Source organism: Notothenia rossii, assembly GCF_949606895.1.
Source record: "Notothenia rossii genome assembly, chromosome: 11".
In the NCBI taxonomy this organism is placed as follows: Eukaryota; Metazoa; Chordata; class Actinopteri; order Perciformes; family Nototheniidae; genus Notothenia; species Notothenia rossii.
The window spans coordinates 58,453,559-58,480,318 of NC_136910.1; the positions used below are offsets into that span (position 1 = coordinate 58,453,559).

The 26,760-nt window shown below is 44.4% G+C and overlaps 2 protein-coding genes across 4 annotated transcripts in view; one reads left to right on the forward strand and one right to left on the reverse strand.

The window, feature by feature from the left end:
• Window positions 1–10,921, forward strand: part of hapln1b (hyaluronan and proteoglycan link protein 1b) — a 34,635-nt gene extending 23,714 nt beyond the window's left edge. For all 3 annotated transcript variants that reach the window (XM_079658985.1, XM_079658986.1, XM_079658984.1), the window contains exons 3-6: window positions 1–12; window positions 875–1,073; window positions 3,115–3,417; window positions 7,507–10,921. The exon at window positions 1–12 is cut by the window's left edge and continues 152 nt beyond it. In XM_079658985.1, coding sequence (XP_079515111.1) covers window positions 1–12; window positions 875–1,073; window positions 3,115–3,417; window positions 7,507–7,796 — 804 coding nt within the window. In that variant the 3' untranslated portion in view covers window positions 7,797–10,921. The remainder of the gene's footprint in view (window positions 13–874; window positions 1,074–3,114; window positions 3,418–7,506) is intronic.
• Window positions 10,922–14,180: 3,259 nt separating this feature from the next.
• The window catches only part of vcanb (versican b), a gene marked incomplete at its 5' end in the record, with an annotated part of 48,077 nt that continues 35,497 nt past the window's right edge, over window positions 14,181–26,760 (reverse strand). The window contains 3 exons of the mRNA XM_079659988.1: window positions 14,181–16,830; window positions 17,000–17,182; window positions 23,541–23,685. Of these exons, the coding sequence (XP_079516114.1) occupies window positions 16,613–16,830; window positions 17,000–17,182; window positions 23,541–23,685 (546 nt within the window). The 3' untranslated portion in view covers window positions 14,181–16,612. The remainder of the gene's footprint in view (window positions 16,831–16,999; window positions 17,183–23,540; window positions 23,686–26,760) is intronic.

Sequence of the window (26,760 nt, forward strand, 5' to 3'; positions counted from 1 at the left end):
TACCTGAAAGAGGTACCAATTTACTTTATCAGTTATATAATATCTGCGTTTTATCTTGTAGATCAAACTAACATTTTAATATTTGTTTCATTTGGAATTAGGATCTCCATTTTGTTAATATGTTGAGCTCAGCATGCTAAAGTGAAGCCAGTAAATGCACGTAACCTTTCCTTTGCTGACTGCAGAAGACCACAATGTTTAGTGCATTAATTGACAGTCCGTAAAAGTTATGCACACACAAACCTAGCAATGCACCTATATAAAGAAAGAATACAAACATTTAGAAATGGATAAAAAATGGACGTTGCAAAACTTTGAAAATAATCAGAATTGGCAATTTTACATCTTGTTTTTTCTGTACGAATGAAACAAGAAATATCTGACATGTTAGATATAGTTAGCTTTCGTGTTTCACTTCTTATGCTAAGCTAAGCTAAGCTAATGGGATATAGTTTGTAGTCTTGTAATTTACAGACAGATATGAGACACACATATGCTCATCCAATTTTCCACCAAAAAGCAAACTTCCCAAATTGTCAGATTTCTAGTTTAAACTCTAAGTTAGACATTTGTTTGGAAAATTCGGAATTTACTTTTCCTCTCTACCGTAGGTTTATCTTATAAACAAATTAGAATGCCAAGGTGTTTCCATAAGTGAAAATGGATTTAAAACAGAATTGAAAAGTGTATTTCTTGGCTTTAGCTTGAGCTTTACACCAAGTTTTGTGATTTTTATTTTTAAAAATGACGTTTTTCCTTCATCCAACAAACAAACAAACAAACAAACAAACAAACAAACAAATAAACAAACAAATAAACAAACACAGACACACAGGTAAGGATGTTGGAATAACACTCACTGATCGTTCTGCAGGTGGATGTTTTCGTAGCCATGGACTACCACAAGAGGAGTTACGGGACTTTCCACGGTCGCGTCCACCTGCAGAGCTCGGCTCCGATGGACGCCTCTCTGGTCATCACCGAGATCACCCTGGAGGATTATGGGAGGTATAAATGTGAAGTGATCGACGGGCTGGAGGACGGGACGGTGGTGGTGTCTCTGGATCTGGAAGGTAGATCAAAAATATGAATTTATTTTTAAATGTAAAAATATCAATAAGATCTTTTTTACTTGAGTTTATTAAGTGAGACGACACGACAGTCAAAGTCAAAGTCAACTTTATTGTTTGTGTGTACAGAGATCGAAATACCGTTTCCCACAATCCCGAATACAAAAATATATAGAAATATGTACGTATATCCTATAAATACACAATCAACCGACACATTTATACACATGCACACATTAAGACATAAATAAAAGCACAACAATCAAAGAAAATAACAGTCACTTCAATGTGTTTCAATGAGACCTTAGAAAAGAAGAAACCAAGATATTTAGGATCACAAATGTGTCCTGATATATTTGAGGTAAACAGAATAGTATAGTTTGAATGCTGTTTTAGTTTAACACATTAATTCAAAGCAAAAACTGTATCTTTGTTTAATAAATGAGGTGTCCTTCTATACTGCATTAAAAAAAGAGTGCAACAAAATGGAAATGTAGAAAGTACGCCTAAACGCATTATAACATCGTCGTCCTTCTAGCTTACCAGTCATCTGTATTTTCTATGTAACTGTAAGCGAACACAGTTACCTTTTATTTCTTATCCTGACCACGTACTACATGTAATCCATTTCTCCCAAAGCCTGGCTGGATGTCATTGCTCTGTAACGCGCTGCAGACTAAATTTAGCAGCGACGCTCGGGGGAAAGTCAGGAGTGTGTTCAGTGAGCAAGGAGAGCATACTAACTGAATAAAGTGTGTGTGTGTGTGTGTGTGTGTGTGTGTGTGTGTGTGTGTGTGTGTGTGTGTGTGTGTGTGTGTGTGTGTGTGTGTGTGTGTGTGTGTGTGTGTGTGTGTGTGTGTGTGTGTGTGTGTGTGTGTGTGTGTGTGTGTGTGAGAGTCACAGCAGCTTCATTATGTTTAAGACAGCAGCCATTAGCGTCTGAAGCCCAGAAGTGCTGGCAGCAGCTGATGGAGAAACAGCTGAGCAAACACAGAGAGAGACTTTCTGTCATCAGGTTAAATAACAAAACAGCCAACTCAAACCCTGAGGGTGCATCTTTGTAAGAGGAGCCATGAGGTTCCTTTGTCAGTATTTGTGACTTTGAAATCACGGTCAATCAGAATCAGAATACCTTTATGAGTCCCACAGAGGGGACGTTTGCAACACTGAGACTTAAAGGCCTCCTATCAGGCAGGTATTTTATACATAAACATGTGTCCCCGTTGTGGAAGGAGACTCACTAGGTGTCAGAAAATAATGGTATTTTGAGCAAAACACTTCGTAGACATGGTTTTTATATATCTGAGATCTATAATAAATAAAGGTGAATGTATTCTTGTATTAATATCACTCTATAAGTATAATGCGTTACAGTTTATTTGTTAATTAAGGCTGTCTTTTCACACTAAAAGGGTCTTGATGTCCTCGTGTTTCTCAAACTTTTTTATACCAAGGACCACTTAACCAATAATAAAACACTGGCGGACCACCTAACTCCACAAATATCCAAAATCACATCGTTTTCCTAGAACAGATTACAAATTGCCTGAAAATGGTACAAACACGTGGCAACATGTGTGATGAAGGTGTTGCGCTGGGCTATATCATGCGATCGAAAGTGAAAGTTAAGCTCGCTCCATTGCGGAAATATTCCCGCGAGAGTGCGGAAAACTTAAATGTATTTATTTATTTCAAATGTGCAATTGTACCAATATACTCACGGACCACTAGGGGGCGCTCACGGAGCACCAGTGGTCCGCGGACCACACTTTGAGAAGCACTGCTCTACAGTGAACATACTGTAACATTTAAAAAACATTTCAATAAAACAAAGTCTAAATTGAAAGATGTTTTCTTTTAACCCTAAATAGGTACTGTGGGAAAAAAAAAAGAAAAAAATTGGAATACATTTTTGTTGCTCTTTTGTTCCCAGGAGGATATGACTAAAAATAGTATAATAGGAGATCTTTAACAAACCTTATTTTAAAAGTGCTGGAGATACACTTCTTACTTATTGCTGACACACATCCTGTCCCCCCTCCAGGTGTCGTCTTCCCGTACTACCCTCGCCTCGGCCGCTACAACCTGAACTTCTACGACGCTGAGCGGGCGTGCCGGGATCAGGACGCCGTGGTGGCTTCGTTCAATCAGCTGTACGACGCGTGGCGAGGGAAACTGGACTGGTGCAACGCCGGGTGGCTGAGCGACGGCTCGGTTCAGTATCCCATCACCAACCCTCGGGAACCCTGCGGTGGAAAGAATATGGCGCCGGGCATCCGGAACTACGGCCTGAGAGACAAAGACAAGAACCACTTTGACGTGTTCTGCTTCACCTCCCACTACAAAGGTGTGTGTGTGTCTGTGTGTGTGTGTGTGTGTGTGTGTGTGTGTGTGTGTGTGTGTGTGTGTGTGTGTGTGTGTGTGTGTGTGTGTGTGTGTGTGTGTGTGTGTGTGTGTGTGTGTGTGTGTGTGTGTGTGTGTGTCATCATGTAACATATGTATTGTCCAATTTCACATAGTAGGCTAAATGAGAGTTCTAAACTGTATTTGCAGAGAACCTTTCATATTAGAGTTGAAGTCGAAAGTGCTTCACAGTAGAGAAATGACATCTCTTAAAACAGTCACATAAAACTGACATCACATAGAATATAGTTACAAGTAAAAGACATACAAATAAATATAACATAAAAGGAGCACAGAATAGAAGTCAAAAGAAATGAGATTGGAAGTTTCAACAATGCGAGTTTGCGTTTCCATGCCACACAATTGATTAGAAGTCTTGAGGCGTGGACCGGTGATATACACGTGAACTTTGGTGACGATCGGAACATTTTTCCTTTGAGTTACAACCATATCGTGTTTTGTGGCGAGGAATGTGTTGTCACGGAAACGCTATATGACAAGACCTCAAATTTGGCGACTAGTAACTGTAAAACATTTGAAGCACAAACATTTATTCTGCTTATAAAGACACGAAGTGGGACAAACTGATCACATTTTCCCTTTTACCCTTTGTAGTTTCCTGCCGCTGAGCATGCTGGGAGTTGTAGTTGTAGTGTGTTGGTGATTGCATGAAGGTGTGTGTGTGACATCATTTATGACATCATTGGAATGGCATCGTCACCAGATGACATCACACAGGTGGTTTTGGTTTGTGTTCCGGAACTCTCTGTCTCTCTGTAGTAACGCTACGTTCAGACCGGACGCGATGCGACGTTTGGGGGCGGCGCGATCACATGTAAAGTCAACGCAGAGACGCCATCAGACGCCATCAGACACGAATTCGATCCGACGGCGCGCATGAAGCGGTGGACGCGGCGCGAATCACGCGATTGAGGCGATTGAAGCGTCAAACGCGAGAGCTCAATTTTTTCAACTCGGGCGTCAAATTCACGTGACGCGTTCTCCCTCTGACGTCCTGCTGTTCATCAGTTGTAAAGATGGAAGATAAACTATTTGTTGCTGTGAGTGGGTTCCCGGAGATATACGATACAATGTGGTATATCTACCGGGACCGCAACAAGAAAGAGCTCGCATGGAGGAAAATAAGGCCCTGACACGGGGGTCCGGTGCTCTGCCTGCCGCCCCACTCTCGGAGGATGAGCCTTCCCTTCAAAGACTGCTTCCTTTCCTTCAAAGCCTGCTTCCTTCCCTCCAAAGCCTGCTTCCTTCCCTTCAAAGCCTGCTTCCTTTCCTCCAAAGCCTGCTTCCTTCCCTTCAAAGCCTGCTTCCTTCCCTCCAAAGCCTGCTTCCTTCCCTTCAAAGCCTGCTTCCTTTCCTCCAAAGCCTGCTTCCTTCCCTTCAAAGCCTGCTTCCTTTCCTCCAAAGCCTGCTTCCTTCCCTTCAAAGCCTGCTTCCTTTCCTCCAAAGCCTGCTTCCTTCCCTTCAAAGCCTGCTTCCTTTCCTCCAAAGCCTGCTTCCTTTCCTCCAAAGCCTGCTTCCTTTCCTCCAAAGCCTGCTTCCTTTCCTCCAAAGCCTGCTTCCTTTCCTCCAAAGCCTGCTTCCTTCCCTTCAAAGCCTGCTTCCTTTCCTCCAAAGCCTGCTTCCTTTCCTCCAAAGCCTGCTTCCTTCCCTTCAAAGCCTGCTTCCTTCCCTCCAAAGCCTGCTTCCTTCCCTTCAAAGCCTGCTTCCTTCCCTTCAAAGCCTGCTTCCTTCCCTTCAAAGCCTGCTTCCTTCCCTTCAAAGACTGCCAACGCAGCAGAAGAACTTTGTAAAGTTTGAAATACATAAATGAATTTATGAAGCAAGCACAGTTGTGCTACATTTGGAACTTGTATAGATTACCTGCCGTGGGTTGAAAATCTTTGAAGGGAACAAACCAGGCTTTTAACAAATATTTATAATCATTGTATATATTTATTTAAATTGATAATAAAACTTTGTTTAATGTTACCAACGTATGTTCCTTTATTCTTTCGTCATCACATACTTTTCTTGAGGTTTCTTTATGGTCATCACATCATTAATAATGTAATGAAGGTGATTGTATCGTGCACAGTAGTGTAAGTAACTCACTTTACTTGTAACAGAGTATTCCTAGTCACATAATCCTTTCTAGAAATATAAGTGTCACATACAACAAAACCTGAGAGTGGAGACGAGGTGCGACAACATTACAATCATTTATTTATATTTAAACAAATAAGCGAAGACAGCAATAGGTCCCCCGAGGCTGGCACGAAGAGAGTGCCAAGAGGAATGAGGGCGAGGGACGAATCCGGTTTGACTCTCGGCTCCCCGACCCAGGTGCAGCTCATCAGACGAATGAACTGGATCCTGTAAGCACACACACACAGAGCCCTCGTGGTGTGGAGGGGTCGTCACAATAACAGACTGCATATTTTCATAATTCTATTACATTCAAAGTCAAAATGTACTTCTATTATATGCTTTGCCTAAAATCATAAAGTCACTTAAAAAGCAGAAAGTGTCCCTACCTCACAAAACAATCATTCATGGATCATTCAATATTTTGTATTCGTATTAAAACGCTAATAAAAAACAAAGCAAATGAACTTACCGGAGACATGTTGACAGGCGCTCCGCAGCTGAGAGGGAACGCCTGTTGTGTCCATCTGGGAAATCCTGACACCAACCCGAGCTAGAAGATCATCAAACTGGACACAGGTCATCCTAAATGACCGCTGGAAACGGCAGTCATCCAGTCCCTTGATTAAACAATGATATTCACCAAACTGTGTGCGACGCTTGATTACCGTAATTTTCGGACTATAAGCCGCACCTGAATATAAGCCGCAGCAGCGGCATACCACTCTCGGTTCCACTTTTACTTTTGCGCGCTACCTGTCTCACTCTTTTCCGACCTCCAGCTTTTCCTGCTGGAACCCGCCGCTTAAAGGTGGGGGTCCGCGGACCGGCCATAGAGCCCATAGAGTTAAAGGTGTTGGCCGTTAGCTGTAAAAATCCATAGATTAGCCGCACCGTTATATAAGCCGCAGCGTCGAAAAATAGGGAAAAAGGCGCGGCTTATAGTCCGAAGATTACGGTACATTGTGAACCCAGACAGAGCGGCGTTTGTTGCTACGTTTTAGGACGGACAGAAGGTACAAAGCAGCAATAGTTGTTATATCCTCCGTCCACTACCCTTGATGGACAGCTGGGGAAGAGACCGGCTTCCTGCTGGCTTCTAATTTCATCAAATTCCTGTGAGGCCCCGCCCCATATATTTAACATTTCTCCAGTAGTTTAGTTATTAAGCCCCAACAATTTGGATCAAACTGCCTAAATCGTGCACGTCCGCCGAAACACTTCCTATTTTTAAATCCTGACTAAAAACGCACCTATTTGCAGCTGCTTTTAATTGAGCTGCCCATACCCACACTACAGTATGCCTTTTCAGTCATGTATTCTGTACCTGCTGTGTTTATTTATTTACTTTATTTCATTCCCTTTGCTTATTATGCTTGTTTTGAAATGCCTTTTTAATAATGTATTTATAATGTATTTGTTCTTAAACATCTTTTGCTTTTAATCTGTAAAGCACTTTGAATCGCTACGTGCTGAAAAGTGCTATATAAATAAAATTGCCTTGCCTCCAGTACCGTTAACAATACAGATAACATCGGAGCTGATCCACAGCCTTTCAAAATGGAGCCCCAGGGCCCGTTTATTACCGGGTTTCGGTACCCATCCCTTTGTTGATCTCTGGTCTCTGAGCCTAATAACACAAAAGCAGAGGACAGCATTGAGAAGGTGCAGCACAGAGCAAGAGTTAGCTAAAAGGCTAAAGGGAACAGATATGTGTTGAGCTTTCTTTCATAGACTTCCACGGAGCAGGACTCCCTGATGTCTGGAGGTATTTTGTCCCATAGCTTTGGGGCATGATGGACGAAGGCTTCATCACAAACGTCTTCTTTCTTTTAAGTTCAAATGAAGTTATGTGTCATTGTGTTTACGAGCCCTTGTCTTTCTGCAGGGCGGTTCTACTACCTGATCCACCCGTCTAAGCTGACCTACGACGAGGCGGTCCAAGCGTGTCAGAAAGACGGGGCTCAGATCGCCAAAGTGGGCCAGATGTACGCCGCCTGGAAGCTTCTGGGCTTCGACCGCTGTGACGCGGGATGGCTCGCTGACGGCAGCGTTCGATACCCGATCTCTAACCCCCGGCGCCGCTGCAGCCCAACGGAGGCCGCCGTACGATTCAGCGGCTTCCCCGACAAAAAGCACAAGCTGTACGGAGTGTACTGCTTCAAGGGCCAACACTGAGCCACACACACACACACACACACACACACATACACACACACACACACACACACACACACACACACACACACACACACACACACACACACACACACACACACACACACACACACACACACACACACACACGGGAGGAATTTCGAACAAACTGTGATGCTTTATTTCAGTGGTTCCCAACCTAGGGGTAGTTGAGGGGATTGCAGGGGGTCCGTAAAACGAATAGGGAATGCAATATATAGTATTTCCACGCATAGAACATTCTAAAAACACATTTTCGTAAGCCTGGTGTCCGCGGTAACAGTTCCTCCCTGGTGTTTGTTGTAACCAGTGTTGGGGTAGTTACTCAAAAGAAGTAATGCATTACACGTTATTAGTAACTTTACTTTGGATTACTCTGTAACCTGAGATGCACCATGAAAAGCAATTTAAAGTTAAACATCATTTATGCTCAGATCAGCTGTACACTCTGTGTTCTGCTGTTCATGGTCAGGTAGAGACAAACTACATCTACCGGTACCTACCTGCTTTAGGAGAGACACGTGAAAGAAAGCAAAAACGGCTAACACTAAACACCGGCAAATACATTTCTCCTGGATTTAGATCTGGTGATCCACCGCAGCCACAGTGATTTCTAAGCCTTGCAAATAATGATCTGAAGCCAGCCTACCTGCAGCGGCACCAGAGCTCCAAACACGGGACAAAAGGTTGGGTAAAATACACCAACCAAGTGTTTAACACAACACACATGCAGGTGAATATTCATTTAGGGTGAAACAAGGGATCCACGAGTCAAACAAAGGTTGGGAACCACTGCTTTAGTTCACGGAAACCTTGCATTGTAATGTGGGATCAACACATAGTTTACACATATTTAATGTTCTTATTATTTAATCAAGGCGAGGGTGGGAAGATATCACAGCTAACCGTAAAACCACGGACAATCGAAAAGGACCGGACACGTCTGAACTGAGTTTCACAGCAACTCCATGTCCGACGGAAACTTTGGGCACTTATCTTGTTCTGTTCAAGACCGACACAAAGAATCAAATCCTGAGGTCATGAGGTAGGAAGTCAAGCCCTGCACAACGAAAAAAAAAGATCTTCTCCGTCCCTACGTAACAAGGTGCTACTACTGGTACTTTGTACTTCATCACACCGTCCAGTATTTTATGTTTTTATACAACCGTGTTGGACCAAACATCGTCACCTAAACAAGGAAAGAATCCAACATTTCTCTATGTTTTTTCTAAGTGTGTAGGATGTTACTATCTAGAAATGTACTTCTGTTTATGACTATTTTTTGATATACTGTAGACATTATTATTTTCTGTGTCTTATCGGCCAAACTATCCAAGTCTCTTTGGTTTACATAACATAACGACAGTGGTACAAATACAAATAAAGTATACATTTTGCACTGAAGACGATGTAGACAAACAGTCGCTGTGCAGAAATAGAAAACGCCTGGCATGATTAGAAACCGTTCTGCTGAGTGTGGCTTCATGTTAGCATGACTTAGCACCAAGACCTACACACCACATATATCTATCTAGCGCCTTGAAAACTGCTATTTTTGATACAAATACTGTAGTTTCTTATCGTGAAAGAGAATTAGTGACCTCAGCACTCGGTACGTAACTCCACATGAATGTTTCTGTGCAGGAATCACTTTGTTATAACTTCTGATCGGAAAGTTTTGCTGCCAAAACTTGAAGTGGCTGCAACACTCATTACGACAGATTCAAAGTAAAATGTTTAGATTGCATGAATCTCACGTCTTCACGTTGTACGATATCGTGCCACCTTTAAAATTTGCTAGATGCACAATCAAGTGTCCAGAAGACATTCGAGTCTCACCCATAACTCAAATGGTTTGGACTCAATATATTTTGTTGACTAAAACGACCCATAAATGACCGCGTGATGCAAAGACTAAACACAAGGGGACACTGTCTTCGCTCCAACAGTAGATTAAGATTCACCCTCTTCTGGGTAACTACATTGTTGTTGATTCACGGAGTTACGTAGGGAGAGCTGAGGTCACGGATGGGATCGGGCCAGATGCTGAGTGTTCGGCTCATTGATCGCTATCAGAGCTCTGCAGAGACCCAGCGGGCCGGCAGCCAACCTGCAAACTGTTAGAAACACATTGAAAAAAAAACACCAAGCGTTCTTCCATGTAAGGGTATCAGAGAAGTGCTCGTCGATCAGGAATTAGCTCACTGTACGCAGTCCGGACAGGTCGTCATCTCTGCGTGGCTTCAAATTGGACACGCCACTGGACTATCGGACGCTCTTATCTCCGCAGAACTGCTGCACACGTTATGTCACGATTAGACAGGGTGGGAAATGAAAAGGTGATTTTACAGAACAGCAGCTGAAGAGTCTGCTGCAGGATTACACAACTAAGAGATGTTTCCTTTTACTGGTGTTATTGGAAGTTTGAACAGTTTGCAAACGGTGTTAAGTGTCAGTTTATTTAACGGATAGTTTGACATTTTTAAGAGTGCAACCTCACTGCAAAAGACGTGAGAAAATTCCTGCTTTTGCCTGAGAAAAAAGTTGATTCTTCTTACTCCCTGTAAAGATAGAACATTTCGTTTTTACTTGTGTTTGTGTACAGATTAAAGAAATGGACAATAAGTACAATTCAGAAAGACAGATTGACACCAAAGTTGATTCTGTCTGTGTTAAATATATACGGCTAAAACCAGCAGCTGATTAGCTAGCCTAGCTCTTTCCAACGGTAACAATATCCACATATCAGCAGCTCTAATGTCTGCATATTACATTGGGAAGAAGAATGTTAGTTGATAGGCTTTAGAAGTGCTGATCGGGGCATTTTTAAAACGTTCGGCTAGCTGTTTCTCCTTGTTTCCAGTGTCTTTGCTAAGCTAAGCTAACCACCTGCTGGATCCAGCTTCATAATTAGCATAAACATGAGAGCATATTTACGTTCAGTGATTGTATTTCTTATAATGTCAAGCTATTCCTTAAAAGCTTCAAATAATCTGTTGCCTGTTTTTTTTTCTGTACAATCTGACCGATGCTTATACCTGCAGCTTACAAGAAAAACCTTAGGGACCCAAAGACAAAAGGACAATAAAACCGATCATAAAACAGGACTCTGCCTCCGCCTCTTTCCTCTTGGCTCGTTGAGTTCGCCTATTATCACAAATCATGACATCTTATGATCAATCACTCTGCAGCTACGCTAAAAGTAAAGACAGCAGAGTTGATGTAATGGACTTTAGCTCTGGTGTAGTTCCTGGGTAATGCAGTAATGTTTCCAAAGGGAGGGGCGCTGCTGCCTGCACACACACCAATGTTTTCCTGCAGAAACACCAGGCCATTCATGGTGCTGATTCGCTAACGGGATAACAACCGTATTGCCAAAGCACGGGACTGCTGTCGGAGCCGAGTGACGGCATGTTGGTGACGTCAGGGTTTTTATGTTGATTCATGTTCACACGCTGGTTTCTAGGGAGGCCGTTTGTTTTAACGGTAAGACCCACAGGCCAGCATTCATGCACACTTCTACAAAAAAACACTCATAGTGTATATTTCTTTAGCAAATTCTTTAAAAAGTAGTTTTCAGTCAATAACACTCTAAAAACATAGTTGGAAGCAAGAAAATCCCTAATAAATAATGATTATCGATCTTACATTAATACATTTCAATTACCTTATCATAGTATATTTATTGTATGACTTTCGCAGTAAAATGAACATCCAAAAGATGAATGCCCATGTGAGGAACATTGCACCAATTCCGGAAATGTGGATTAATTCACCCCTAAAAAAAAGTGCCATACAAATGCAATAGAGAAACGGTAACTTCACACGTGCCGGATGAGCACCGTGTTTTTACTGACATTCAGTGTTTTAACTTTAACTCACTTTGCTGCAGTCTTGTTCAGGTGTCCAGGATCCTGGGATAGAAGTGAGTCTTGGTGTGTTCATACGTGCAACACGGATTAAAGTAAAACAAATCTCACATAGAGAGACACCACATTAAGAGAAGTTAATAGAGTTCTGGTTACAGATATAGCAGTTTGCTGGTAATGGTAGTAAAACAAAGGTAATATTGATAATATTAAACATGTTTGATGTAACAATAACAACAGATAGTTAGCAATCTAGTGATTTTATTCTGAAAATTGGACATTTCTAATTGCTAGTTTGAAATATTCTTCCAAACAGCATGATGTTACAGTATAGCATGGTCCCATTTAGAGTAACATAGACAACCAAGCTAGTTTGCTTGTGCTGGCATTAGCCGGTCACTTAGCATTAGCCGGTCACTTAGCATTAGCCGGTCACTTAGCATTAGCTGGTCACTTAGCATTAGCCGGTGACTTAGCATTAGCCGGTGACTGAGCATTAGCCGGTGACTGAGCATTAGCCGGTGACTTAGCATTAGCCGGTGACTGAGCATTAGCCGGTCACTTAGCATTAGCCGGTGACTTAGCATTAGCCGGTGACTGAGCATTAGCCGGTGACTTAGCATTAGCCGGTGACTGAGCATTAGCCTGTCACTTAGCATTAGCCGGTGACTTAGCATTAGCCGGTGACTTAGCATTAGCCGGTGATTTAGCATTAGCCGGTGACTGAGCATTAGCCGGTGACTTAGCATTAACCGGTGACTGAGCATTAGCCGGTGATTTAGCATTAGCCGGTGACTGAGCATTAGCCGGTGACTTAGCATTAGCCGGTGACTGAGCATTAGCCGGTCACTTAGCATTAACCGGTGACTGAGCATTAGCCGGTGACTTAGCATTAGCCGGTGACTGAGCATTAGCCGGTCACTTAGCATTAACCGGTGACTGAGCATTAGCCGGTGACTTAGCATTAGCCGGTGACTGAGCATTAGCCGGTGATTTAGCATTAGCCGGTGACTGAGCATTAGCCGGTCACTGAGCATTAGCCGGTAACTTAGCATTAGCCGGTGACTGAGCATTAGCCGGTCACTTAGCATTAACCGGTGACTGAGCATTAGCCGGTGACTTAGCATTAGCCGGTGACTTAGCATTAGCCGGTGATTTAGCATTAGCCGGTGACTGAGCATTAGCCGGTGACTTAGCATTAACCGATCACTGAGCATTAGCCGGTCACTTAGCATTAGCCGGTAACTTAGCATTAGCCGGTGACTGAGCATTAGCCGGTCACTTAGCATTAGCCGGTGACTTAGCATTAGCCGGTGACTGAGCATTAGCCGGTGACTTAGCATTAGCCGGTGACTTAGCATTAGCCGGTGACTGAGCATTAGCCGGTGACTTAGCATTAGCCGGTGACTTAGCATTAGCCATTGACTTAGCATTAGCCGGTCACCTAGCATTAGCCGGTCACTTAGCATTAGCCGGTGACTTAGCATTAGCCGGTGACTGAGCATTAGCCGGTCACTTAGCATTACCCGGTGACTTAGCATTAGCCGGTGACTTAGCATTAGCCGGTGACTTAGCATTAGCTGGTGACTGAGCATTAGCCGGTGACTTAGCATTAGCCGGTGACTGAGCATTAGCCGGTGACTGAGCATTAGCCGGTGACTTAGCATTAGCCGGTGACTGAGCATTAGCCGGTGACTGAGCATTAGCCGGTGACTTAGCATTAGCCGGTGACTTAGCATTAGCCGGTGACTGAGCATTAGCCGGTGACTTAGCATTAGCCGGTGACTTAGCATTAGCCGGTGACTGAGCATTAGCCGGTGACTTAGCATTAGACGGTGACTGAGCATTAGCCGGTGACTTAGCATTAGCCGGTGACTGAGCATTAGCCGGTGACTGAGCATTAGCCGGTGACTGAGCATTAGCCGGTAACTGAGCATTAGCCGGTGACTGAGCATTAGCCGGTGACTGAGCATTAGCACTGGTGACTTAGCATTAGCCGGTGACTTAGCATTAGCCGGTGACTGAGCATTAGCCGGTGACTGAGCATTAGCCGGTGACTGAGCATTAGCACTGGTGACTTAGCGTTGTGTTATAATATATTTAATTTCTAAGCGCTTTTTCAGGTGCTCATAGAAACTTTACAGTGGTATTAAAAAGGAAATAAGATATAAAAAGTTGAATTAAAATATTAAAACAACACTATTATTCAGACATTAAAAAGCCATTCTGAAGAGGTGTGTTCTGCTCAGTTATGGTATGCTAACGGTATGCTAACGGTATGCTAACGGTACTTAGCCTGCGTGGTACGTCGTTCCTCTTCATCTCCCCTTCACCATCCAAATACTGTAAGGCCATGGCCACGTTTATGGTTTGTACGAGCAAACTTTTTTTAATATCACAGGAATTTGATCCGTTGCAGATGCAGCAATAATGGTAAGTTACACATTGTAGGTTGTGTTCATGCAATTTGTGAAATAAAAGACGACACAAACACAGGCCGTGTTATGATAATTCCTATTATTGCACACACAGCTGACAATGACACTGAAACCAGGATGAAGGACTTTTTTTTTTTACAGTTACTCAAAATGGAGAAAGAAACAATGATTACATACAAATACGCTCTTGTGCCAAAGATACAGTAAACCACATGGAGTAGAAGAACATTTAAAAAAAGCATTTACACTGACAGACAATATATAAAAAGGAAAACGTATGAAGAGGGGATCTAAAAACAAAGCTTGTCTCTATGATGGCGTATCCGGACTATTGTAGGTTTAAAAAAAAAAAATCCATATCTCAAGGAACAATTCAAGAGATTAAAGTCGTATATGTACACACACACTTCGATACATTCTCTGAGGTTATAACACCATAGCTTTGCAGGAAAAACGCTGCAATAAAACACCGCATATTACAGTCAGTGTCAAAACATCTGCATTTATTTTAGTTTCAAGGCAAAAGCAAAAAAACTATAAAAAAGGTCTCCAAATGTACTTTTTAATTTATTAGAGATTATGTTTTATACTTCTTATATAATAAAATCCAATTTATTGAATTTCCATCTATGTATTTTGTATATCATAATTTTGGACTTTATGTCAGAGAATTTTCTTTTTTTTATTGAACATTTTGTGAGTTTTTTTCAACTTGAGTTCAACATTTTAATCTGAATGAATAGAGTTTTATACTTTTTAAATGTCATTTTAAAAACGTTTTTCTTGGATTATCCTGCCCTTCTATGGCTCCTTATTTGTATTTGTTTTAACCTACAATGCTCCTAATACACTCTCGTATTTTCACATTCCTTTATTCAATGGATTTTAAAACACAGATTCCAGATCTGTAGCAAAACGCAACACCTCTAAGCTCAAAACCCAACAAATATTCGTAGAAAGGAGAATTTGGAGGTGAATTTGAGTCAATGAAAAGCATCTCAACAAATGCTTTGAGATCTGTAAACAGCAAGACCTTTATTTAACATCACAGTCCTTTCATAGTTTTTAAAGTATACAATAATTTAATTTCTTATGGCTTCGTATAGTATCTATATTATATATCCTATGATTAATAGCACACACACATTCATAATAATCTCCTCTTCAGATTCGTGTGCCGCTCTTTAAATCTCCATTTCCCTTTTATTTAAAAAAACTTTTCTCAAGCTGAAATATTTTGTACAAAAATCTACACGTGGAAATCAGCTGGTGGAAACGGGTGTTAATGAGCAGCAACAAACTGAGACTGGACACGTTGGGAAATGTTCTTAATAATAATTTAAAGTGATGAATTCATGCTTTTTCAAAACTACTGGACTGGTTTTTATAAAAATAAACCATTCAAGTATTTTAATATTGTGCTCTAAGTTCCCAACGTTAAGTTAAAGGCACCTCGTGCAGTTTATGGCACTTTCAATCAATGTTTTTAAGAGTCGGCCCCTTTTTTACGTATCACAAACTAAAATAAGCTCCACAGCGTACCTTTAAAAAAAAGATTGAAAGATGTGTTCAGGTCCTAAACGAAAGAAAGGAAACACAAGACTTGTTTCCGCTGCGGGGCTCGACTCAACTTTCTTTTGGTTTTCCATCAGCAAAATGTTTGGATAGTACCTGGGACTTTCTTCTTTTAAAAAGCCAAGCCAACGTCAATAGCTACGGCTAGCTTTATTGGATCCTAACACGTCCGGTATGGTATGGTTTTATTCTGCAGATACTCCGGGTAAAAACTGATATTTTGATCTACGTCAAAGTCCAAAGTGTGGCTTGTAACGGATACGGTGAGGCTTGGTTTTAGCTTTAAGGAGACAGCACGATATAAATACGTTTTTCCAAAAATGGTAAAGCGCAGCCAAGGTGCTTGAAATATACATTCACTGAAAGAAAATAAGATTAGTGGTGGTATGCGAGATCAGCTGAGGTCATGGAGAAAGAAACTATTTTGCAGGAGTTGCGGAAATAAAAATGTCAACCTGCAAAACCACTTTAGGCAGTTTGAAGAGCGTTCGTTCGACTGTTTGGTTCTGTATAAAAGGGTCCAAAGAGTGTCACAGTTAAGCTTTATTGTCAGTTTGATGCAACAAAGCTATGATGGGATACTAAGAGTCCGTCGACATCGGAAAACGTATTCTCGAAAAGCACCAGGTACCAAAATTGAGTGGAGTCGAGCTGGACCGTGCAGAGGAAACCTGACGTTTCTCAGACGTCTTGATAATGACCATTGAAAGTCTTCCCATTCGGAACTCGATATAATCAGAGAAGAATTAAGATATGAAACTAACGTCTCACTAGTGTTACGGTTCAGATCCTGGAGTGTTTCTGGGGGACAATGTACCGGTGAAGCACCATTAACAGACAGTTCATGGCATCCCTCTGTCTAAAGATGCCTCTGGACCAAACAGAACTTTGTTTGGCTGATTCACAAACGCTCCGATCAGTGCCTCCTCTCTTCCTCGTCGTGCGCTTGCTGCTGTTGCCTCTTCTCCCTCTGGAAAGGGTTCCAGATGTTCTGAAAGAAGCTGAAACTCTGCTTCTGCTCCTCGTTTTCGTTCCGTTTCTGGGGACTCTTGGTGTGGTGGATGTGCTGGATTTCCTGCTCGTTGTTCCGGTTGTTGCGGCGCCGGAGAGTCATTACCTTGTGGTAAGTTGCGGCTAGGAAAACACAGAAAACACAGCTTTAGAAAGTGAAACGTTTTGAAATGTCCACGGAGCCTTATGCGAGCAACAGAGACAGACACAGGATAGCAACACGTAGCCATCTCTGCTTATCTTATTATCTTATCTCAGACTGTGGAGATCTCAGATTTGGGGAATGACTCACGGCTCGTGCAGGTGACTTTCGGGGCGTCCCATTGGCCGTTATCCCGGCAGCGGATGGTGGGGGCGTGTCTCTGGATGAAGCCCTGCTCACAGTGATATCGCAGCAGCGTGTTGATCTCGTAGCGAGGCTTCATTGCCCCGAACACCCGAGCATCCTTCACCACGGGGGGCTGCTCACAGGAGACTGAGGGGGGGGGGGACAGAAATGGAGGATTACACTTCAAGACATGCATTTTAAAGACACTAGAGGAAGCAAAACAAGCTGTGAATAGATTGATAAATTGATAAATCTATCAACAAAAAATAATTGCTGACCTAATAGTTGTTTTTTATTAAAGGATGACCGTTAATGGCATTTCACATTTTTATAATCCCTGTTTTTTGAACCACTAGTATGCCCCACTTGGACGGTTTGGAAGGAAATGTTTCATTTAGAAAAAAAGGGACAGCTATTCTGGGAATGTATTTATTGTCAACGTTGTTTTTCATGCAAAAGGTTGTTTTCTGACTCGAATGTAAGCCTTCCTGCTACTTCCATTCTTGCAAGGATGAATACATACATGGATCCTGATATTGAAGCTCAAGCCGGTGACGAGTGATATTTTTCGAACAACCTTGATGCCGCTTTAAACAACTAAAAAAGTGTCTCTGCAGTCTGACAAACCCCCCCACAGTTTTTCTGAGGCTCTTTGCAGGTGTGTCAGTGTCTGGATGTACCTGTCCCCTTCTTGCAGATGAAGGTCAGGTGTCTCAGTGTCTGGATGTACCTGTGCCCTTCTTGCAGGTGAAGGTCAGGTGTGTCAGTGTCTGGATGTACCTGTCCCCTTCTTGCAGATGAAGGTCAGGTGTCTCAGTGTCTGGATGTACCTGTCCCCTTCTTGCAGGTGAAGGTCAGGTGTGTTAGTGTCTGGATGTACCTGTCCCCTTCTTGCAGATGAAGGTCAGGTGTGTCAGTGTCTGGATGTACCTGTCCCCTTCTTGCAGATGAAGGTCAGGTGTGTCAGTGTCTGGATGTACCTGTCCCCTTCTTGCAGATGAAGGTCAGGTGTCTCAGTGTCTGGATGTACCTGTCCCCTTCTTGCAGGTGAAGGTCAGGTGTGTCAGTGTCTGGATGTACCTGTCCCCTTCTTGCAGGTGAAGGTGTGTTAGTGTCTGGATGTACCTGTCCCCTTCTTGCAGGTGAAGGTGTGTTAGTGTCTGGATGTACCTGTCCCCTTCTTGCAGGTGAAGGTGTGTTAGTGTCTGGATGTACCTGTCCCCTTCTTGCAGGTGAAGGTGTGTTAGTGTCTGGATGTACCTGTGCCCTTCTTGCAGGTGAAGGTCAGGTGTGTCAGTGTCTGGATGTACCTGTCCCCTTCTTGCAGGTGAAGGTCAGGTGTGTCAGTGTCTGGATGTACCTGTGCCCTTCTTGCAGGTGAAGGTCAGGTGTGTTAGTGTCTGGATGTACCTGTCCCCTTCTTGCAGGTGAAGGTCAGGTGTGTTAGTGTCTGGATGTACCTGTGCCTTTCTTGCAGGTGAAGGTCAGGTGTGTCAGTGTCTGGATGTACCTGTCCCCTTCTTGCAGGTGAAGGTCAGGTGTGTTAGTGTCTGGATGTACCTGTCCCCTTCTTGCAGGTGAAGGTCAGGTGTGTCAGTGTCTGGATGTACCTGTCCCCTTCTTGCAGGTGAAGGTCAGGTGTGTTAGTGTCTGGATGTACCTGTCCCCTTCTTGCAGGTGAAGGTCAGGTGTCTCAGTGTCTGGATGTACCTGTCCCCTTCTTGCAGGTGAAGGTCAGGTGTGTTAATGTCTGGATGTACCTGTCCCCTTCTTGCAGGTGAAGGTCAGGTGTGTTAGTGTCTGGATGTACCTGTCCCCTTCTTGCAGGTGAAGCTCAGGTGTGTCAATGTCTGGATGTACCTGTCCCCTTCTTGCAGGTGAAGGTCAGGTGTGTTAGTGTCTGGATGTACCTGTCCCCTTCTTGCAGGTGAAGGTCAGGTGTGTTAGTGTCTGGATGTACCTGTCCCCTTCTTGCAGGTGAAGGTGTGTCAGTGTCTGGATGTACCTGTCCCCTTCTTGCAGGTGAAGGTCAGGTGTGTTAGTGTCTGGATGTACCTGTCCCCTTCTTGCAGGTGAAGGTCAGGTGTGTTAGTGTCTGGATGTACCTGTCCCCTTCTTGCAGGTGAAGGTCAGGTGTCTCAGTGTCTGGATGTACCTGTCCCCTTCTTGCAGGTGAAGGTCAGGTGTGTTAATGTCTGGATGTACCTGTCCCCTTCTTGCAGGTGAAGGTCAGGTGTGTTAGTGTCTGGATGTACCTGTCCCCTTCTTGCAGGTGAAGCTCAGGTGTGTCAATGTCTGGATGTACCTGTCCCCTTCTTGCAGGTGAAGGTCAGGTGTGTTAATGTCTGGATGTACCTGTCCCCTTCTTGCAGGTGAAGGTCAGGTGTGTCAATGTCTGGATGTACCTGTCCCCTTCTTGCAGGTGAAGGTCAGGTGTGTTAGTGTCTGGATGTACCTGTCCCCTTCTTGCAGGTGAAGGTCAGGTGTGTCAGTGTCTGGATGTACCTGTCCCCTTCCTGCAGGTGAAGTTGTGTCAGTGTCTGGATGTACCTGTCCCCTTCTTGCAGGTGAAGGTCAGGTGTGTCAGTGTCTGGATGTACCTGTCCCCTTCTTGCAGGTGAAGGTCAGGTGTGTCAGTGTCTGGATGTACCTGTCCCCTTCTTGCAGGTGAAGCTCAGGTGTGTCAGTGTCTGGATGTACCTGTCCCCTTCTTGCAGGTGAAGGTCAGGTGTGTCAGTGTCTGGATGTACCTGTCCCCTTCTTGCAGGTGAAGGTGTGTTAGTGTCTGGATGTACCTGTCCCCTTCTTGCAGGTGAAGGTCAGGTGTGTTAGTGTCTGGATGTACCTGTCCCCTTCTTGCAGGTGAAGGTGTGTTAGTGTCTGGATGTACCTGTCCCCTTCTTGCAGGTGAAGGTCAGGTGTGTCAGTGTCTGGATGTACCTGTCCCCTTCTTGCAGGTGAAGGTGTGTTAGTGTCTGGATGTACCTGTCCCCTTCTTGCAGGTGAAGGTCAGGTGTGTCAGTGTCTGGATGTACCTGTCCCCTTCTTGCAGGTGAAGGTGTGTTAGTGTCTGGATGTACCTGTCCCCTTCTTGCAGGTGAAGGTCAGGTGTGTTAGTGTCTGGATGTACCTGTCCCCTTCTTGCAGGTGAAGGTCAGGTGTGTTAGTGTCTGGATGTACCTGTCCCCTTCTTGCAGGTGAAGGTCAGGTGTGTTAATGTCTGGATGTACCTGTGCCCTTCTTGCAGGTGAAGGTCAGGTGTGTTAGTGTCTGGATGTACCTGTGCCCTTCTTGCAGGTGAAGCTCAGGTGTGTTAGTGTCTGGATGTACCTGTCCCCTTCTTGCAGGTGAAGGTCAGGTGTGTTAGTGTCTGGATGTACCTGTCCCCTTCTTGCAGGTGAAGGTCAGGTGTGTTAGTGTCTGGATGTACCTGTCCCCTTCTTGCAGGTGAAGGTCAGGTGTGTTAGTGTCTGGATGTACCTGTCCCCTTCTTGCAGGTGAAGGTCAGGTGTGTTAGTGTCTGGATGTACCTGTCCCCTTCTTGCAGGTGAAGGTCAGGTGTGTTAGTGTCTGGATGTACCTGTCCCCTTCTTGCAGGTGAAGCTCAGGTGTGTCAGTGTCTGGATGTACCTGTCCCCTTCTTGCAGGTGAAGCTCAGGTGTGTCAGTGTCTGGATGTACCTGTCCCCTTCTTGCAGGTGAAGGTCAGGTGTGTCAGTGTCTGGATGTACCTGTGTCCTTCTTGCAGGTGAAGGTGTGTCAGTGTCTGGATGTACCTGTCCCCTTCTTGCAGGTGAAGGTGTGTTAGTGTCTGGATGTACCTGTCCCCTTCTTGCAGGTGAAGGTCAGGTGTCTCAGTGTCTGGATGTACCTGTCCCCTTCTTGCAGGTGAAGGTCAGGTGTGTTAGTGTCTGGATGTACCTGTCCCCTTCTTGCAGGTGAAGCTCAGGTGTGTTAATGTCTGGATGTACCTGTGCCCTTCTTGCAGGTGAAGGTCAGGTGTGTTAGTGTCTGGATGTACCTGTGCCCTTCTTGCAGGTGAAGCTCAGGTGTCTCAGTGTCTGGATGTACCTGTCCCCTTCTTGCAGGTGAAGGTGTGTCAGTGTCTGGATGTACCTGTCCCCTTCTTGCAGGTGAAGCTCAGGTGTGTTAATGTCTGGATGTACCTGTGCCCTTCTTGCAGGTGAAGGTCAGGTGTGTTAGTGTCTGGATGTACCTGTCCCCTTCTTGCAGGTGAAGGTCAGGTGTGTTAGTGTCTGGATGTACCTGTCCCCTTCTTGCAGGTGAAGGTCAGGTGTGTTAGTGTCTGGATGTACCTGTCCCCTTCTTGCAGGTGAAGGTCAGGTGTGTTAGTGTCTGGATGTACCTGTCCCCTTCTTGCAGGTGAAGGTCAGGTGTGTTAGTGTCTGGATGTACCTGTCCCCTTCTTGCAGGTGAAGGTGTGTCAGTGTCTGGATGTACCTGTCCCCTTCTTGCAGGTGAAGGTCAGGTGTGTTAGTGTCTGGATGTACCTGTCCCCTTCTTGCAGGTGAAGGTCAGGTGTGTTAGTGTCTGGATGTACCTGTCCCCTTCTTGCAGGTGAAGGTCAGGTGTCTCAGTGTCTGGATGTACCTGTCCCCTTCTTGCAGGTGAAGGTCAGGTGTGTTAGTGTCTGGATGTACCTGTCCCCTTCTTGCAGGTGAAGGTCAGGTGTGTTAGTGTCTGGATGTACCTGTCCCCTTCTTGCAGGTGAAGGTCAGGTGTGTTAGTGTCTGGATGTACCTGTCCCCTTCTTGCAGGTGAAGGTGTGTCAGTGTCTGGATGTACCTGTCCCCTTCTTGCAGGTGAAGGTCAGGTGTGTTAGTGTCTGGATGTACCTGTCCCCTTCTTGCAGGTGAAGGTCAGGTGTGTTAATGTCTGGATGTACCTGTCCCCTTCTTGCAGGTGAAGGTCAGGTGTGTTAGTGTCTGGATGTACCTGTCCCCTTCTTGCAGGTGAAGGTCAGGTGTGTTAGTGTCTGGATGTACCTGTCCCCTTCTTGCAGGTGAAGGTCAGGTGTGTTAATGTCTGGATGTTCCTGTCCCCTTCTTGCAGGTGAAGGTCAGGTGTGTTAGTGTCTGGATGTACCTGTCCCCTTCTTGCAGGTGAAGGTCAGGTGTGTTAGTGTCTGGATGTACCTGTCCCCTTCTTGCAGGTGAAGGTCAGGTGTGTTAGTGTCTGGATGTACCTGTCCCCTTCTTGCAGGTGAAGGTCAGGTGTGTCAGTGTCTGGATGTTCCTGTCTTCTTCTTGCAGGTGAAGGTCAGGTGTGTTAATGTCTGGATGTACCTGTCCCCTTCTTGCAGGTGAAGGTCAGGTGTGTTAGTGTCTGGATGTACCTGTCCCCTTCTTGCAGGTGAAGGTCAGGTGTGTTAGTGTCTGGATGTACCTGTCCCCTTCTTGCAGGTGAAGGTCAGGTGTGTTAATGTCTGGATGTACCTGTGCCCTTCTTGCAGGTGAAGGTCAGGTGTGTTAATGTCTGGATGTACCTGTGCCCTTCTTGCAGGTGAAGGTCAGGTGTGTTAGTGTCTGGATGTACCTGTCCCCTTCTTGCAGGTGAAGGTCATGTGTGTTAGTGTCTGGATGTACCTGTCCCCTTCTTGCAGGTGAAGGTCAGGTGTGTTAGTGTCTGGATGTACCTGTCCCCTTCTTGCAGGTGAAGGTCAGGTGTGTTAATGTCTGGATGTACCTGTCCCCTTCTTGCAGGTGAAGGTCAGGTGTGTTAATGTCTGGATGTACCTGTCCCCTTCTTGCAGGTGAAGGTCAGGTGTGTTAGTGTCTGGATGTACCTGTCCCCTTCTTGCAGGTGAAGGTCAGGTGTGTTAGTGTCTGGATGTACCTGTCCCCTTCTTGCAGGTGAAGGTCAGGTGTGTTAATGTCTGGATGTACCTGTCCCCTTCTTGCAGGTGAAGGTCAGGTGTGTTAATGTCTGGATGTACCTGTCCCCTTCTTGCAGGTGAAGGTCAGGTGTGTTAGTGTCTGGATGTACCTGTCCCCTTCTTGCAGGTGAAGGTCAGGTGTGTTAGTGTCTGGATGTACCTGTCCCCTTCTTGCAGGTGAAGGTCAGGTGTGTCAGTGTCTGGATGTACCTGTGCCCTTCTTGCAGGTGAAGGTCAGGTGTGTTAATGTCTGGATGTACCTGTGCCCTTCTTGCAGGTGAAGGTCAGGTGTGTCAGTGTCTGGATGTACCTGTCCCCTTCTTGCAGGTGAAGGTCAGGTGTTTTAATGTCTGGATGTACCTGTGCCCTTCTTGCAGGTGAAGGTCAGGTGTGTTAATGTCTGGATGTACCTGTGCCCTTCTTGCAGGTGAAGGTCAGGTGTGTTAATGTCTGGATGTACCTGTGCCCTTCTTGCAGGTGAAGGTCAGGTGTGTCAGTGTCTGGATGTACCTGTCCCCTTCTTGCAGGTGAAGGTCATGTGTGTTAGTGTCTGGATGTACCTGTCCCCTTCTTGCAGGTGAAGGTCAGGTGTGTCAGTGTCTGGATGTACCTGTGCCCTTCTTGCAGGTGAAGGTCAGGTGATAGTTGCAGGGAACGTCGTTCCACTGCCCCCCCTCGTGCCAGATCATCACCACACAGTCCTCTCCAGACTGGAAGAAGCTGTCGGGCTGGTTCGGCCTCCAGTGGTCGTATTGCTGAGGGAACACAAATAAATACACTCTTTAAAAAGCATCTCCACTAAGCTGAAAACAGAGCTGTTGTTCAGAGAAATCTTTTGAGGCACTTGGTTCTCACAGGACAAAGCTACCAACACGAGTGAAACGCTGAGCAAATAGTAAAAAAGAATACCTGAAGGATCTCTGAATGAAGTCTGAAATATAACATTTAAATGTATAAAAATGAACCGTCACTAAAGAGCACATTTTGAAAAATATGTCCAAAAATAAACGTGAAACGTGTCTCAGCACTTTGGATAATTATGTGCAAAAGTCAAAATGCACGTGTAACATTTACGAGGAGGCATGTCCAAAGTGCGTTAAATTAAATTACGAACAACTAACAAATAATGATCTTTTAGAATATGATGCTTTGCTGCAGATTAAACTAGCCAACAGGATATAAAGAAAGGGAAGAGCATAACCTTACCAACAGAAAAATGCAAAAAGAAAGTTTCAAAAACACTCGAACAGATGTATGAAAACATTTCTCAAATATGTAAAAAACAAAAACATTAAATGTGTAAAATGTCTGAGAAATTCAGAAAGAATTACTTGAAAAATGACAAGAAGAGCTCTTTAACTCGTGGGACTGGATGCAGTTCCCAGAGAGAGCAGGCGGTGGTGCTGCAGGCCGGGGAAACCATCGGCTCTAATCTACAATCTGCAGTTTATATTCTGGAGGAACTTTCTGCTTTAGTTTAAAACAGGAACATGCTAGCGTCATACAACATGCACTTTATTAAACTCCAGTCAGGGTGTGCCTGTGCTCTGGATGAAAACACCGTCTCAGGTTTCAGACCTTCAGAGAGTCTCAGCATGCTCAACAGCTGACGCACAGAACGGTGTCTTCATGACTGAAAGCTCCAGAGTGCAGCGGCTGGTCACTAACACACACACACACCGCGTCACTAACACACACACACAAACACACACCGCCTCATTAACACACACACACACACACACACACACACACACACACACACACACACACACACACACACACACACACACACACACACACACACACACACACACACACACACACACACACACACACACACACACACACACACACACACACACACACACACACACACACACACACACACACACACACACACACACTCACACACACACACACACACACACACACACACACACACACACACACACACACACACCGCATCACTCCCCCTCCCTGTGAGCCCAGTGTGCTCTGATTGGTCGGGACGTTGTGAGGCGCGCTGCTCACTGAGCTGGCTTACTGGTGTGGTTTCCGGGTCGGTGATACAGAGAGAACAAGCGAAACTCATCCTGAGCACACAAACACTCACAGCTGAAGTAAAAACAATAAGTGTGGCTTGATATTGAGAAAGAAAAAGGTTTATAACGCTGTGAGAATGGGTCTGCTGAGAGCATTTCTCAACTCGTCTATTACCAGCGTTCAGGGAGCTCTATGCAAGTCAATGTGACTCCTTGTTAGTTGAACATGTACGCTAAAGGTCCTGGTGTTTGAGGAGCTCCACGGATTGGTCCATTCTGGTTCCGGGAAGAAACAAATGGAAAAAGACTGCAGACTGAAGGATTATTTGAATTATTTGAAGGATTAAAGTAACGTGTTATGGCAGGAAAATTCAATCTGGTATATTCATTTTAATGTCACCTTATATAGACTATGTGTTAAACTTGTGATTTCTGCATTGAGTGACTTCTGCCTAGCAGATACCAAGAAGAGGCCCCTAGGGTCTCTCTGTTAATTATCAATAGTCCTTGCAATTAACAGGGGAAGTCCCAGATACATTTTCAGATATAAGGCAGTTAAAGTCTTGTAGAATTAATGTTTATCTCCTACACATCCTGCAGGCCTGGAGACTTGGGTCACCCAGCAGTAAACAAGATAAACGTCCTTTTGAGCTTATCAATAAAATGTATTCATTCCTAGTAAGCTGACTTTGGGGTGAAGGGAAGTTCAGGGAAGCCATTAAGCCACAAGAACAATTAAACTTCTGTTAATCAACCAAAACTCATGACTTTTGGAGGGCTACAAACATCGTGGAGAAATTAGCTTAAACATGTTTTATTACTCTATGGGAAATGGAAGCAGCATGTCAAATGATCAGGGAAATCTACTTGTTTTAAATATATGTGTGTGGTTGATTGCTTTGTATTAATAATAGCAGTATGTGTAAAGGAAGCTGGAAATATGCAATGTGAAACCTTTTATTTGAAATAAAGATTCTGCAGGGAATATTCTTAAAGAACAATAGCTCAAGTGTCTGAAAGAGCTGCAGGCTAAATGAGTGTGCGGTACTTTTTACTGCTTGAGAGCATAGGTAATGTGTTCCTCGTTATTATTGATATGAAAGTAATTAACATGTATTACGTATATTTAGCCAACTATAACAACTATATCTTAAAACATACTTTTAACTTGTGTGTGGTAACCTGAAGGGGGGAAGATGGACTCAGGGACAAAGGGCCATAAAGGAGATGTGTGTGTGCTGGCTGCAAGATGTGAAATAAGATAAGGAAACTTGTTGTTTAGAGCAGGTTCGTACCAGACACCAAAAGGTGTCTGGTCTTCGTCAAACTGAATGAGACTTTTTGTTTCCGGGTTTCTTCTGCTGTGTCGCACTGATTGGGTGCGACAGGCCATGTGTTGGTCTCTGCCAATAAGATGACCTCTGGGGGAAAGCACGTACACCTCCTCCTCCTGTGTTTTAGTATGAAAGACTGTGTTTTCCTTTGGTTCGCGCTCTTGTTTTTCACCAGCCGTTCCTGAGACCTGTCTCACACGTGGGGTAGAACCTGAGCCCGGAGTACTCTGCAGAGTGCTTCGTGATTTCTTTGTATTTGTATCGTTACTGTATATCATTAAAAGCAGGATTATTGTTTAACTTGTATTCTGGTGTTTCTTAATCCCTCCCTTTTCCCGAATTCACCTAGCTTGTCAAACGACACGCGGAGACGAGGTTGGTTTGCAACATCCTTCAAATCTCCAACAAATGGTGAACCCGACGTTTCTGAGTGGGGTGTTTTCGGGGAAGAGAC